Source organism: Biomphalaria glabrata, chromosome 11, assembly GCF_947242115.1.
Source record: "Biomphalaria glabrata chromosome 11, xgBioGlab47.1, whole genome shotgun sequence".
In the NCBI taxonomy this organism is placed as follows: Eukaryota; Metazoa; Mollusca; class Gastropoda; family Planorbidae; genus Biomphalaria; species Biomphalaria glabrata.
In genome coordinates this window covers 32,828,144-32,843,811 of record NC_074721.1, presented here as the reverse complement: position 1 = coordinate 32,843,811, position 15,668 = coordinate 32,828,144, and the positions used below count along the sequence as shown (strand labels likewise).

At 35.7% G+C, this 15,668-nt stretch overlaps 1 protein-coding gene and 1 long non-coding RNA gene across 7 annotated transcripts in view; one reads left to right on the top strand and one right to left on the bottom strand.

Moving 5' to 3' along the window:
- LOC106055037 (mucin-like protein) overlaps window positions 1-15,668 on the bottom strand; it is an 85,287-nt gene that overhangs the window by 45,739 nt on the left and 23,880 nt on the right. For 3 of the 6 annotated variants that reach the window (XM_056004488.1, XM_056004489.1, XM_056004487.1), the window contains exon 2: window positions 7,007-7,697. In XM_056004488.1, coding sequence (XP_055860463.1) covers window positions 7,007-7,499 — 493 coding nt within the window. In that variant the 5' untranslated portion in view covers window positions 7,500-7,697. Of the gene's footprint in view, window positions 1-7,006; window positions 7,698-7,851; window positions 8,086-15,668 lie in introns of those variants that run through there. The other 3 variants (XM_056004485.1, XM_056004491.1, XM_056004490.1) reach the window with 2 other exon arrangements.
- Window positions 8,105-9,471, top strand: LOC129921766 (uncharacterized). The gene is made up of 3 exons (XR_008773729.1): window positions 8,105-8,252; window positions 8,507-8,602; window positions 8,866-9,471. It is a non-coding gene; the product is annotated as an uncharacterized LOC129921766 (long non-coding RNA).

Here is a 15,668-nt window from a genome sequence, read left to right as displayed (position 1 = left end):
AATTTTTTTAATGACCACAAAAAAAAAAAAACAGCGAGTGTTCGAATTCATGTAATGGCCGGATTAAATAAACTTTTATACCCTAGACTCCATATAGATCTATTTATAGATAGATGATGTAGTGACTAGACTAGATCTAGATAGTAAACCGATCTAGATCTAGATAAATCTAGTCAATTCTAGTCAATGTAGTAATCACTGTAATGTAGTTCTAAGTGATTAGACAATTTACAGAGTGTCTCCCCTTTACGAGTTCTCTTGTGTTTGAGAATAAAGAAAGATAGGTAATAATAAAATAAAAATATACAAAGTCAATTTATTGTTAAGAAAAAAAAACATTTATTTAATTGTTGCTATTTATGCGTGTTTCAACCAAGTAAAATAACATAATTAATATTTCTAAAGTTCAAATATGAAACTAAAACACAGTGTTTTATTACCTTATTATTTTACCGCGTCTCCACAATCTGAAATCAAAACTTTTTGACGGAAATCATTTCAAAACTTTTCAGCTAACATAGTTATTCACGACATTCTTGTATCAGAATTGTTGAGATACTTCCGTCTGCTGTACATCAATAAGTTAACCATGAGTTAACGACTTAACTCGAAGATGATCTTCTTATCTTATAAAATACAGACGTTACTTCAAAAAGAAGATGATTGCGTCTTACGCGTGTTCCTAGGTCAATCCAGTCATACATATTAACCAATGACTTAAATTCTGCCAAGTCATTGGTTTTCCTGGCTGACTCAGGCAACGCATTCCATTCTCTAATAGCACTAAGGAAGATTGAGCATTTGTACAAATGGCCAGAGTACAAATTTTAATTGCGACTTGTTTATTTTTTTGTCCTACGATGCAGTCTGATTGCAAGAAAATAATTCATATCGGCTCTTCTTTTTTTTTTTTTGTACCTTAACCTTTTTTAAAACTCTACCGTAGAAGTTGTAGAAGTCAGGTAAAAAAAATCTGAAGCTCAGAATGATATGGGAAACGAATTTCAGAAACTCAGAAATGCGTTACCAAGTTAAATTTGGTTCCTATTGGGGAAACTTAAATCAAGCGGTAACAAAGGAGATTTTATTTGACAGTTAAAAAATTAAAAATTGGAATATTGTAAAGATTATAAGATTAATTTGTAAAGATTATAAGATTAATTCACTGAAATTTACATGACAAAAGTGAAGATCAGATTTAGCGTCCTTGACATTGTTTAAGTAGCTTATTAGCTTTAGAATTTTTCTTTCATCAAAAAAAAATATTGATTACTTCAGCATGAAAAACAAATCAATGAAGCAGACTATTTCTAGTCTTTTAATACTAAAGGTTTAGACGGCATGTGCAAGAAAAATCGTAAAAATCTGTTCATTGTGCGAGTAAACTACAAATTAATCATTTAGTATTTGAAGAGACTATAAAGTATAAATAGTTTCCATTCATGATTCATGAAATATTCGACTTAAATATAAGCTTCCGTATTGGGGGGCAATTTCAATATATATATATATATATATAACCTGCTCATTTCTGTCTAGATGTCATCATTCATCCGATTTGTTTAGGCTTAAATTTTTCCAAACCTTCCTACCCCCTGTTACCTCGTTTCCAGCCTTTCTCCACTTGTTTCTCGCCCATTCGCAAATAATTGTTCGTAGACTTTAAATATAAACTTAGCCTAATATTTTTAAAAGATTCAGTAACGGACTGGCTATATGGGTAGGCCTATTCTGGTAAATGCCTGGTAGGTGGTTACTACATGGCCCGGATAATCCGTTGCAAACGGACAGTTAGGTCAGTTTAAGATTTTTTAACCTTCTCTTATTAAAGTAGCCCATGGAGCGTCGCGATTGGCCTTTGACTTATCTGTTATAAAAAAAAATCTTTTTCAAGCTTTACAGTGTAATGCTACCCTTTCCGTAATAATATTATAATCAACACCCTTCCCATAAACTGCATAAACAGTGCTTCTAGTGTCAGTTTCTAAACATTCTATCCCATAAACTCCAGAATGTAGATAATAGGCCTATGTGATGGCTGCCTTGTCGTGCGGTTTGCACGCTGGACTGCCGTTCTGATTTATCGATGGTCCCGGGTTCAAGCCCTGCCCGCTCTCATCCCCCGTTGTCCTGCGGGAGGTTTGGACTATGAAGTAAATTAAAGTAACTATGAAGGAACATCCAAAACATGTAAAACTTTTTTTTTTTTTTTTTTTCAACTTTCGATGTCTTTAAACACGTAAGCTCGCCTATTCGAAACAGTAGATCTAGTCACTCTTGTGTCTTTAGAGACAAAAAATCATGTTGAACTGGGCTCTGTTGCTGAAGAATAAAATGTGTGACACAGTCACAAGTGGACACATTTTCTAAAGTTACGAAGGAATTATGTACACATGCACATGTTTGTTTATAAATTGTTTCACGTGTTTCGGATGTTCCTTCAGAATTGAAGATAATCTATTTCCTTGTCCAAACTTCCCGCATGACAACTGGGGATGGCGGCGGGTAGGGTTTGAGCCCGAGATCATTAGGATAACCGATCGACATTCCTTGCATAGCGCACGACTAGGCAGCTCTACCTATATCAACTATGTATGTATTGGTCAAGCGACTCCAGGAGGCCATAAATCTAGTAAATCTAATTTCTAATTAAAATTGATGGCCTATAAATACAGCATTACAGGTTCCAGGTTCCATGAAGTTCTGACTTGAATAGAGAACTTGTAAAAAAAAACATAAAGCTTATCTAAGAGGAAGAACAAATTTACAGCCATATATCTCAACATTGTATGATGTATTTCCCGTTTTTCGATATCAAACAAAATAATTAACTACTACTACTTATTTAACTAATTGGCAATTTTGTTTTTATTGATTCGTGTTTTGTCTTGGACAAAAAATAATTTGTGCAAAGTTTCAACTTAATTAATCCAAGAATGGGAGGTAGGAGAAATAACGTGTTAAATTTATATCGACAGAAGTTGAAAAGTCTGTAAAAAAAATAATAATTTTGGCTTGAATTTTTCATTCCAATAAAAAACAACAACACCGAATTCACGGTGAGCTATAGATTTAAGTAGTTGAAATATGAAGTGAACAAATAATATTAGTTACGTTTTTAATCATTTCATGCTGACTTCTAACTATATTATTTAAAAACAATTAGGCTAACCAATAAAACATAATTTTTAAAGAATCATAACCTTTTTATGAAGCTGGTAATGGTCAAATATGTTTCATTCTGTTTATTATAATACCTCTATTCAATTCGTATCTTTGTGGAAACTTTGAGGGGGAAAAACCTTTTGGATGTAACCTGGACACGGATCTTAAAATTATTTCTAACAATTTTCCTAAAAAATTGACAGTTGCTGTATATCGTTGGAAACAAAATTACTGCTTGTTGGTCACCCTGGGAAAACTCTAGTTTGACCGTTATATTTTTTCAAAGTAGAAAAAAAAAGAAAGAAATTTAAATTTGGCTACAGAACGAGAAAATATTTATCTTGAAGGGACTAGACGTCTTCGGGTATTTCTGCATTCCATGCAGGGCCGGTCTTAGGCCAATGCAACCTATGCGGTCGCAGTGGGCCCCGCGCTTTCATAGGCCCCGCGCTAATTCTAGGTGTAATTATTAAATTGAAAAATATATACGAAAAATTCCTGGAAATCTTTTGAATTTATTAAAATCTCCTGAAAACTCATAAAAATCTCCTGAAAAATATACAAAATTGTCATTTGTGGGCGTCATTTATTGCGGAAAACGCCAATCCTAACGCGCGATAAAAGAAAAAAGGCATTGTCAGCTTTCATGTAATAAAATGTAATAATCGGGTGAATTTTCACCTTAATCGGAAGCTACAATACTTTATTTACTTTTATAGTTACTGGTATATAAATATGCCATAGGTTGCAAGGTTCGTAAAGTAATGTTAATTTGATCGCAATTTTGTACTTAGTAAAGTCGATTTTTTTTTCTAATACAAAATCTTAATTTTCACTTATTATCCTTATTCCCACCCAGACTAGGCCCCGCGTAATCAGTTTCGCATAGGGCCCCGCAATTGTTAGGACCGGCCCTGATTCCATGAAGAGTTTAATAAATTAATGGTCAGAAACATTTTACGCATCGTCTTTTAAGTCTAAATCTAAAGAGCTATCATTGGAATATTATGAAGCCTAGTAAATCTATACATTCGCTTAAAATGGATTGTTACTCGGAGAAAAAGAATAGGGGGGGGGGATGGAGGGGTAAGCAACAATACTCTAACCAAGGCAGAAAAAACGGTTGAAGTCAGAGCGACGTTCTTGCAATGACCTAATTAACACGATTTTTAAAGTCTCATTCTTATTTTTGGCAGACACAAGGTATGCATAAAGCCTTATCATTTAGCAATATATATGTTCTTTTTTTAAAAAAAATTTCTAACAGCTTGAATCATCCCTAAATGATCATCTAGAATCTAGACACTATATACATTTCCAAAAAATAAGTGCCTGCTTTATCTCATTTTTACAATACCTCCATTCAAGTCAGAACTTCATGTTTACGTATGTCGCTGAAAATACTAGCTTGGGGGAAAACTCTAGTTTGACTGTTATAATTTTCAAAGTAAAAAAAAAATTAATAAATGTAAATTTGGCTTGATGATCTAAAGCCAGCATCGGTTTTGAAAGCCATTATTGATTCAAGAGTTTTATAAATAAATGTTCAGAAAAATTTTGCACATCGTCTTTTAAATCTAGATTTAAAGGCCTATCATTGGCCAATGAGTTAAATGATTTCTATTGTCGCTTCGACACGAAAGATTTTAATTATCTAAGACTCAAAGCCCTTGAGGATGTCAATGTTAACAACTGCTTAGAATTAGCGATTACTAAAGAGCAAGTTTGTAACATTTTCAAAAACGTCAACCCAATGAAAGCTGGTGGGCCTGATGGAATAAAAGGGCGAATCTTAAAAGAATGTGCTGAACAACTAGCTGAACCTTTCCAAGATATTTTTTCTACTTCATTACTAAACCATGAGATACCACCTGTGTGGAAATCATCTATAATTGTACCTGTGCCAAAGGTTTCCAAACCAAAGGAAATGAATGACTATAGACCTGTTTCACTTACTTCCATTGTGTCTAAATGTTTAGAAAAATTGGTTAAAATGTTTCTTCTGAATGATCTTTGTAATAAGTTAGACCCTTTACAATTTGCTTACCAAAAGGGTAAAGGTGTAGACGATGCAATCCTAAATATTTTAAACTGTGTCTACAAACATCTGGACTTACCGAACACTTATGTAAGATTGCTCTTTATGGATTTCTCATCAGCTTTTAACACTATACAACTTCATTTACTCATTGAAAAGATGAAAGCGTTGCAGATTAGTCCATACATAATACTATGGGCTAATGAATTTTTGACCCAGAGAGCTCAGAGGGTTAGGGTAAACAATGTTATATCTAATGAACGCATAGTTAACACAGGGGCGCCCCAGGGGGCTGTAACATCGCCATTGTGGTTCATTTTGTACACCAATGATTTTCAATCCGATAGTTATTGTTGCTCCTTCACAAAATTCGCTGATGATGCGGCTCTTCTTGCCCTGCTCTCAGAGAGCTCAGACGTAAATGAGTATTTCAAAGAACTAGAACACATTGAGGAATACTGTAAAGATAATTTTTTATTATTAAATGTAAAAAAAACCAAAGAAATGATAATCGATTTTCGTAGGGACAAGAAGGGAAATGATATTGTTTCTGTAGCTGGAGAGACTATTGAAATTGTGCAAACCTTTAAATACCTTGGTACTATCCTAGACAATAAACTAAATTTTACTGCAAATACTGATTATATCAGCAAAAAAGGGCAGCAAAGATTACGACTACTAAGAAAACTGTCCTCGTTTAATGTTAGCGAAAAGGCCTTGGCTATGTTTTATCACGCTCACATCTGCAATATTTTAAGTTTCAATATCACTGCCTGGTATGGCAATCTGAGCATTAAAAATAAAAATAAACTTAATAGAATCCTAAATGCTGCTAGCAAAATCATTGGCAAAAAACAAACCCCATTTGGGCAGTTGTTTGAGACAAACATCTATAAAAAAGCTAACAAGATCCTCGAAATAAAGAATCACCCTTTGTGTCAGGATTTTATGATTTTACCATCACAAAAGAGATACAAGACACCGATAGCAAAGACAAACAGACACAAACACTCTTTTGTTCCCCTGGCAATCAAATCATTAAATAAGAAATATCTGGTATAAACTTTGTCACATGTAAATTATGAGTGAGTCTGGTGTGAATGTACACTTTGGTTTCTTATAGTTATAATGTTTTTTGTTTGGTGTAATGCACAAATTGTAAGACAAATTTCCTTACGGATAATAAAGATTATTATTATTATTATTATTATTATTATAAAAAAAAAAAAAAAAGCGTAGTCAGCCGTTTGGTGCACCGATATTATGAGGTAACTCAGGTAACTGAGTATGCCTAAATTTAAAAGTTGCTTCCATTTTATTGAAGCTTTGCTCTATATTTTTACGTAAATCTAATATAGATTACATCTAGATTCTAGATCTAGAAGAGGATCTAGGTCTGGACTAGATCTTAAGAGTTCTAAATCAGAAGTTTGGGTCTAGTGTTAGATAGTTAGATGCCCATATAATGAGCATGCCAATAAATAATCGCACAAGTATGCATTGGCCGCCGGCTTATTCAGAAACATCGTACGTACAAGCAGCTTATAGTGTCACAGGTTCGATACCCGTTTAAATATTTTTTTCTTTTTTGTAATTCTTTTTATTTTTTAAATTTTATTTTAAGTTTAATGTTTTTCTTGATAATTGATATTTTTGCGGTGTTGCGTCCTGTGACATACGTGTCGGAAATTTGATATGGCCCCCATGAGGTAAAAGGTTGAACACACCCTTGATATAGGCCTACAGAGGTCAAGACACCAGGCGTGGCTAATTAAAAGCTAGTGAAAAAACAACAAGAATTACCTGTAGTGTTTGTTGAAGAATTGCTTGTGGTAGCTGTTGTCGTTGTGACGGTGGGTGTGGTACTGATTAAGGGTGTGGTTGAAGTTGTGGTCGAGGTTGGAGGTGTGGTTGTAGTCGTAGTTGTGGTCGTGTCTGGAGGTGTGGTTGGAGGTGTGGTTGTAGTCGTAGTTGTGGTCGTGTCTGGAGGTGTGGTTGGAGGTGTGGTTGTAGTCGTAGTTGTGGTCGTGTCTGGAGGTGTGGTTGGAGGTGTGGTTGTAGTCGTAGTTGTGGTCGTGTCTGGAGGTGTGGTTGGAGGTGTGGTTGTAGTCGTAGTTGTGGTCGTGGCTGGAGGTGTGGTTGTAGTCGTAGTTGTGGTCGTTGTTGGAGGTGTGGTTGTAGTCGTAGTTGTGGTCGTGGTTGGAGGTGTGGTAGTATCCTCAGCAGCGGCCAAAACAATTATCCAGCACAACGATGCCAACAAGAAGAGAACGAATTTATATCCAGTGAAAGTCATTGTGTAGTAGGAGATAATCTCAAGTCGAATGCCACACTAGGACAAACAGAGTTGTTGTTCTTTTCAATAAAAAAAAAAATCTCTTCATCAGTTGTATTCACTGACTAATGTCTTCTTTGTTCTAGCACATCTTTGTATGAATATTAAACATACTCCACTGTAATCCAGGAATCAATGAATATTAACAAGCTGATGAACCTGAAAGGAAAAAAAAAACAACAACACAAAAATATTGAATTTTAATGATTTAGATATTATATTTATGCCCAATTAGGCATTTCACTATTTATTCCAAATAGTTTGAAATTGCAAAAGCAATAATGCCACACAACGAGCGAAGTTCAATATCTACCATTTACACTGAAGACTTGAACTACAAAGTTAACAAAAACGTAACAAAATCCTGCCTGATAAATTCTGACTTCTAACTTAAGCCTAGAGTCTACCATGAATGAGTCGCCAGGCCACGTTTCACAAGTTCGATAGTGCATAAACAAGTATCCAGTAGATGATAGTGACAGTCAACGCCGTTATATGAAAACGTTTGTTCGAGATTATGCGTCATAGATAAGATAAACTGTTCAAGACGACGAGTTTTTTTTTTTTAATATTCTAAAGTACGATAAAGACAGAAAACAGGAGACCAACTGTAAGTTACGTCTCCTGAACAATGCATAGGTTTAGATGTTATATCATGATGTAGGGCGCGGAGCTGCAGTCTTGAAGAATACGATTATGCAGACGTCAAAACAGGTTGCTAAAGCATTTTGAACCAATATATATATATATATATATATATATATATATATATATATATATATATATATAATACTTTTTTTAATAAAAAAAACACAAGCTTATTGAATGAGAAGAACTCCACATTTACATACATATTTTCTTAATACTTTAAGATTTAGCTTTCTTTTTGGTATCAAACAAAATTAATTACTTCTATTAATTAAATAATTGGTTACTTTTTTTTTTATTATTGATTCATGTTTTGTCAGGAACAATGAAGAATTTTGCAAAAGTTTCAACTTGATCCAAGAATGGGAAGTGGGAGAAATAACGTGAACAAGATTTGTACCAGACAGACAGAAAAAGTAAGTGAGTTGATATAAGCTTTGTAAAAATCTTGCTAATTGTGTCAATACTAATTCATTCGAAACAAATCTAGCCCAACTCATGATATGAGTTCTAAATTTTTAGTCGTTTACATTTAAACTGCTTCCAAACCATTACAATTTGAGAACCCCGTCTTTCTTCTCCCACTCAAAACTAAGTTTTTGAGTTCATGATCTCATCTTTTGTGTTTGAAATCTTGTTTAACACACCCACGTGACTTAATTTTTTTTCTTTATTTCAGATAACTGAACACTTTTGTGAAGGGAGCAGATTCTATCGTTGTTCTAGTGAGGACAAAGATTTGGTTTATTTGTGTTCAGTTGTGCTAATATGAATTGATTTAAAAATAAATATGGAAGTAAACCTTACTGAGATTGTCATAGAGTGAGTCTTATACGTACTACTGGTACAACACTATAGATCACATGACCAACGATACACAGAAACCCAGTGTGATTTTCAATGAAATAAACCTGCTCACGTTACCTGCGAGTGATATCACATTCCATTGCAGGCCAGTTTACTTATCAGTTAAAGTTTTATCAGCTATGGATTTGGGGGCCTGGGGGGCTTGACCTCTTTAGGGACCCCTGTATTTTGACATTCCACAACATGACATGAGATAATGGCGTAATATTTAATGTAAAAACAAATTTTCGGACACTCATTTAGGGGACCATTTAATTGGGAGCAAGGGCTGATTTTCAAATTAGGACCCTTCACCATCCTAATTTTGTTAAATATAGCTCTAAGCCCTATCTATAATGAATAACAAGCAAGATTTTTAAAAATGCTTATATAATGGAAAGAGCTTCACACTTACAGCCATATCTTTCAATATTGTAAGATTTCTTTGCTATTTCTATATGAAAAAAAATAATTACCACTAATTACTTAATTTTTTTTTATTGTTTCATGTTTTGTTAGGGACAATGAATAAGTGTGCAAAGTTTATCCGAGAATGAGAAGTGAGAGAAATAACGTGTGAAAAAAAAATTAACAAACAGACAGACAGACAGACGGACAGACGTAGTGGGTTGATATAAGCGTTGAACAAATAAAATACGCTGAAACTGAAAGCAAAGCTAGACCTGCTTAGAATACTGATTAACAGATCGTCTTTATAGAAGTGAAGAAGAAGTTCCTTAACGCTGAAGGTTATCACCAAACAATGATTAGACCAAAATGTCATAGACCAAAAGTGACAAAGTCTGTCGCAGAGTTCCTTAACGCTGAAGGTTATCACCAAACAATGATTAGACCTATATGTCATAGACCAAAAGTGACTAAGTCTGTCGCAAAGCGTTGATTTACACTCTTAAGTCTAGCGTTTCTAGACCAAAGCCAAGTAGAAATCACCTTAAATCTACACAAGGCACATTTAATACTAATGTCTACAGTATAAAGTGAACAAATCTATTACAATAAGAAAACAAACTTTCTTTACCGACATTGTTGTGATTACATGACCTTGTTAGGGCCACAGGAATAACAGACGTCATTTTAACGTCAACATAATAATGGCTGACAAGTCCCTGATTGAACAATAACAGGGACGAACTCAATTTAAAAAAAATGAACAATCAAAAAATGTTTTAAATTCAAGTTCTCAATGTTATTTTGTGGTTCGTACCGTTTTGTTGCCCATGGTATTATCAAGTCATAAAAACTAACATTATGAAACCTGTGCCATTTTTTGGGGTCTGTTTTTAAAAAGCTTATATCAACTCTGTCTGTCTGGTAAAAAGTTTGTACACGTCATTTCTCCCAAACCCAATCTCGGATCAAGTTCAAATTTGCACAATTATTTCTTACTAGTCGACCGGCGGCGTAGCATACGCCGCTATTTTGCAGGACCGGCTTTGGGCCAATGCAAACTATGCGATCGCAGTGGGCCCCGCATTTTCATAGGACCCGCACTTTCAAAGGACCCGCGCTAATTCTAGGTGTATAAATTATTAAATTAAACCATATTATAACTTAAAACAGATTTCCCGCGCCCTCCTGTCGATTTACCAGGAGCTCCTGGAAATCTCTTGAATTTACAAAATATACGAAAAAGTCCTTAAAATATACGGAAATATATAGACAAAATGTGTCATTCTGGGGTGTCATTCAATATGGAAAACGTCAATCCTACGCGCGATAAATAAAAACGAAATTATGCATTAGCCGTAATTGTGTAATCTGGTGAAAGAAACTTCTCGCGCCTCAAACTAATGAAGAATTACTTGAGGTCAACAATTCTCAAAGATAGATTGAAACATTTGGTAATTCTTGCTATTGAGCGTGATCTATTTAGGAAACAGAATTATTATGATATACTGTATGACTTTGCTACACGCAAGGCTCGTAAGGTAATTCTGTACGTAGTAAAGAATGAATAAAATGCATAGACGAATTTATTTTCTTTTTATTTTCACTTATTATCCGCTTCCCTACCCAAACTTGGCCCCGAGAAATCCGATTCGACTAGGGTCCCACAATTGTTAAGTCCGGCCCCTGCTATTTAGTGTTTGTAAAATGTTTGCTTGTAAAATGTTTTACATGTTTCGGATGTTCCTTCAGAGTTGACGATAGTTTACTTCCTAGTCCAACCCTCCCGCAGGACGAAGGGGGATGGGAGCGGTCAGGGTTTGAACCAGGGAATATCGATAAATCCAAACGACAGTCCAGCGCGCAAACCACGCAGCCATTCGTAGTGACCGGTGAATACTTGTTCCCCCCCCCCCTTCTTGTTTTTTCGTGGGATGACTATCCGCAGAAATAAGAGAGTGATCTTTCCTTTACTTCTTCTTGCTTCTTCTAGTCCAAACTCTTGAGCCATGAAGAGAATTATATGTATAGAGATACCAGCCATAGAAGAATAAAAAAAATAATTAACCACTTAGTTAACTATTGGTAATTAATTATTTTGTTTGGTATGGAACAAGGACATTGTACTTGACACTTGACAGATGTAGTGGTATAAGTTGAATTAGTACACAAGTTCACCCATCTTCTCCCCCCCCCCCTTTCCCAAATGGTCCAGACAAGTGATAGGATCATAGTGCACAGAGAAAGCTAAAAGCATGACATTGCGCTAAACAAAAACAATTGGTAAAAATATTTCTAACCGCACAGATTTATTGTTGTTAGTAGTCTAGATTTATTACAAATTTAATGACATGACTGGCCCGAACTAATTGATACAATTACACTTGTTTTTTATAATATTTTTCTTGTTGATCCAATGACATTATAAAGCCAATTGAAAAAGCCTATGCTCTTTATCATTATGAAATGCACACCATTCTGAAGCCCATTACATCTGGAGTGGACTGGCCATATGGGCATTCGGGCAAATGCCGGCAACCCAATGGGGCTGCCGCCAAATCGGCCACTTTGAATGAAATGGTTTTATATGTTCTACTAGCGTGATTAACCCTCGCCTCGCTTATTATAAACGATCTTTCACAGACTTTTACAGGTATGAAGGATTCACATAATGTGGAATGCTATGCGCGGACCGAATGGCATGATCATGCCATGTCCGACTTTCATACCCTGCATTCCACTATGAAGCCCATACAGCTATGAAGCCCAAGCTGTAGGCCTACTAAAGCCCATAGTTGGAAGCCGTTTGAAACAACACCACTATGAAACCCGGGTCATTTTGAAATCCATATAGTTATAAAGCCCAAACTATTAGAAAGCCCTTTGTCGTCCGCTAAGTGTTCTAGGCTGATAACCTTCATTACAATCGCCATCTAATAGATAGGTGAGGAAGACTCAGTGTTAACAAAACACTTCAAGAAATTGCAGTGTGTGCAGTTGAGAGGGAGAAATAAAGTTTATCTTGGTTTATTTGTTATCAGTCAGCTTGATTGACTGGCAGACTTCACTTGAGAAAGGTCTTGAGAAAGATCTAGTTTCTTCGAAAAAAAACTATATGGGCTAGTAAGAACGTAAGGGCACCTGGTTTCCCCCTCTCTCTCCTTTAAACAAAATATTTTAAATAGATGACAAAGTTAAAGTTAGCTCATTAAAGTTTCCCCTTTCAGACCATACGGTCTAAAGGGCAGATGATGTTAAGGTCATCAGTTTCTTTGGCCAACGGTTAACGAGCAGGGTGTCATGTGAACAGCACAACGACCATTCGTCTTTACTTTCCCCCAACTAATGTCAGGTAGGCCTACCCATTTAAGTTGGGTGGACGCAGGGGAGCCATAAAAAAATATCGAAGATTCGAACCCAGGACCCCAGGTTTGGAAGCCTAGCGCTTACCCACTCAGCCACTCCTTTATTACTATCCCATCTTCGACTTACTTCTAAGCAGTCTCACTAGAGTCACTAGAGGCAAGCTGCCACATAAGCTGGGATTAACAGCCGGGAGTATATTCTACAGGCCTCATCGTGTTGCCCTCGTGGTAACGTCCTTTAGAAGGGACTGGTCGAGACCATTCGTTATAGAAGACCTCAACACCTACATGCTGCGTCACAACCTGTGGGCAGTTTGGACCAATAGCTCTTTACCACGTCATTGTCAGGGGCAGGTATGGTGAGAGTGAAAGTGTTATATCTTTGTTACTATTTTAGTATGAAAGAGTTATATCCCTTTATCTATTTTCCCCAGGCATGAATGTGAACAGTCTACACGTGATGGTTTTGAGAGTTTCCTTATACGATAGAGTGAAATTGAAAGTCAGTTGTTTCCTGGACTGGTGTTTATGTACTTATTTCTCTTCAGAGTGGCTGTCATTTTTGTGCTCTATTGGATATTAAAGTGTTATTGTATTTTCCTTGGATATCTGGAGTTCAAGTTGAATTTAACCTAGTACTACTTAATGTTATTTAAGTAACCCCCTAACGAGCCAAGCAGAGAAAAGGAACCCGACAGTCATAAAGATTTGTGCCCACAAGTTACGACGCTGCAGGTCAGTGTTCAGGACTTCTATGATGAATGGCTAACTGGAATAGAGCAGCACGTTCTAGAGCACAACCTTTGCACTTCTCAGTCACCACGTCATTCTTTAATGGGGTCATAAGGTGGCCATGGCCCTCTCACGGATAATGGCGGTACATTGTAGGAACCCGTGTAAACCCCTCGTGGGCTCGGCTTGCAGCCTTATCTGGGAAGAATAGACTTAGATGTGACTAAAAGAATCGTGCCCCATGATAACGGATCATCTAATTGAGTGGTTCCCAAACTTTTTGGTTTTGTAGACCCCCTAGCCATTTTTTTGTAGACCCCTTGCTTAGCTCATAATGCTTTTTGCTAATTCATAAACTTCAAATGTGTTTTTTAACGATTTTAAGCAGTAGCGAGGTGAAAACTGAAAAAAAAATGAAATCTACATGTCTCTACATTTATTCATGAAATTTAAACGAAATAAAATAATAAATATGTTTTACAGGTGTTGTAAAAAACACTATTCAAATCTTCTTTAAAGCCTGGTCAAATCAATTTTTCGCGTGTCTGAAAGTATTCCAAAGCTTTATCTATTTATCGGCACGTCATGGTCTAAAATGATACTTAGACGGTTTCATAATGTCATGACATACAACTGCATTATATATGCAACTTCTCTTTGACAATGGAGAGAAGCCAAATTGAAATAATCAACACCAAGGCTCGATTTAGGGGAGGGCAGGAGGGACTAGAGACCGTGACGACACAATAAAGGAGGATAAAGCGATAATAATATATAATATTATATACGAATTTCCACGGGCCAGAAACTTTTAAGCTTTTTGTTATTCGCATTTTTTTTTTGTTGCTGGTAAAAATGTATTAAGAAGTGTCCGTTTGTAGCGTCTACCAAGGTTCTCACCATCCACAAACTCAAAAATATGCATATTTAATTTTTTTTAAAGCAAAGTGAGATTAAACTTACAAAACTCTTTTTCTTTCTTTTAAAATGCAGCATGATTCAAGATGTAAATATTTCCATTCCTAGTAGATCACTATTACAGCTTTATAAAAATTGTAGTGGCCTCCACTAAATTCCTAACCGGCCCTGATCAACACTCTATAGACTACATTTCTATTTAGGATCGGCCATGATAAATAGTGGTTAACCCTTGAACGAAATGATGAAATAATTTATTGAAAAAATAAAAGTTTTACATTCAGATTAAAATTTCAAGAATTACCAAAGATACAAATCATACATGTGTGTTTGATGTAATTCCAATAATGGGAAATCGAAATTAAAGTAACGACCTTCTTGAATGAGATCCACGATCGTGGGCCGTATTGGCCCGCGGGCCGTATTTTGGGCATTACTGTTCTAAACAGATGTTCTCCTAAAACATTGGGACAAGTCTTTGACCATGCCCATAGTTTGAAGTGCAATATACTCTATATAATATGACTTTCTGCTTCTGGATTTCTCGATTTAGAGTGATGCATTGGAGTGCAATGTATTTTGTCTACATGTGTAGATAAAGAATTGTGAAGCTGACTTAACTGTGACATGGAATATGAAATTTCACTGGCATGATAGATTAGCGAAAAGCTTTTCAAATTCTGAACTAGATTTCTTTAATATCTTATCACTAGATAAACACAGCTATCACTCTTTAGGTTTTGTTTAAAGTTAAAAGCAAGGTTTACTGGGAGGTAACTTAGGTAAGTATTGCTTATCGTACAGTTCCCTGGAGCTACACGAAACTTGTTCAGTCTGGGACAGTGTTTCCCAAACTTCTTCCTTTACGGAACACTTCGCACATTCTGGGTAGTTAGTGGAATTTTCTGCTTATTTTATTAGAGATTAATGCAAGTTTAGTAGTTAATTATTCCAGAAGTTCGTGGAACACCTATTCAGGCCTCGCGGAACACTAGGGTTCCGCGGGACACAGTTTGGGAAACACTGGTATAGAAGATATTTCTATTCAATCAAAACATGGCGTTCAGTGCAGCTTTAAAGTATAGGCCAACACCAATGACTTTCATGACATCAATAGTTTAAAAAAAAATTGGATGACAAAAACTTATGGTCTATAATTTTGATATTTAAAAAAAAAAAATCAATCGACTATCAGTTCTTGTGTTTTTACTTT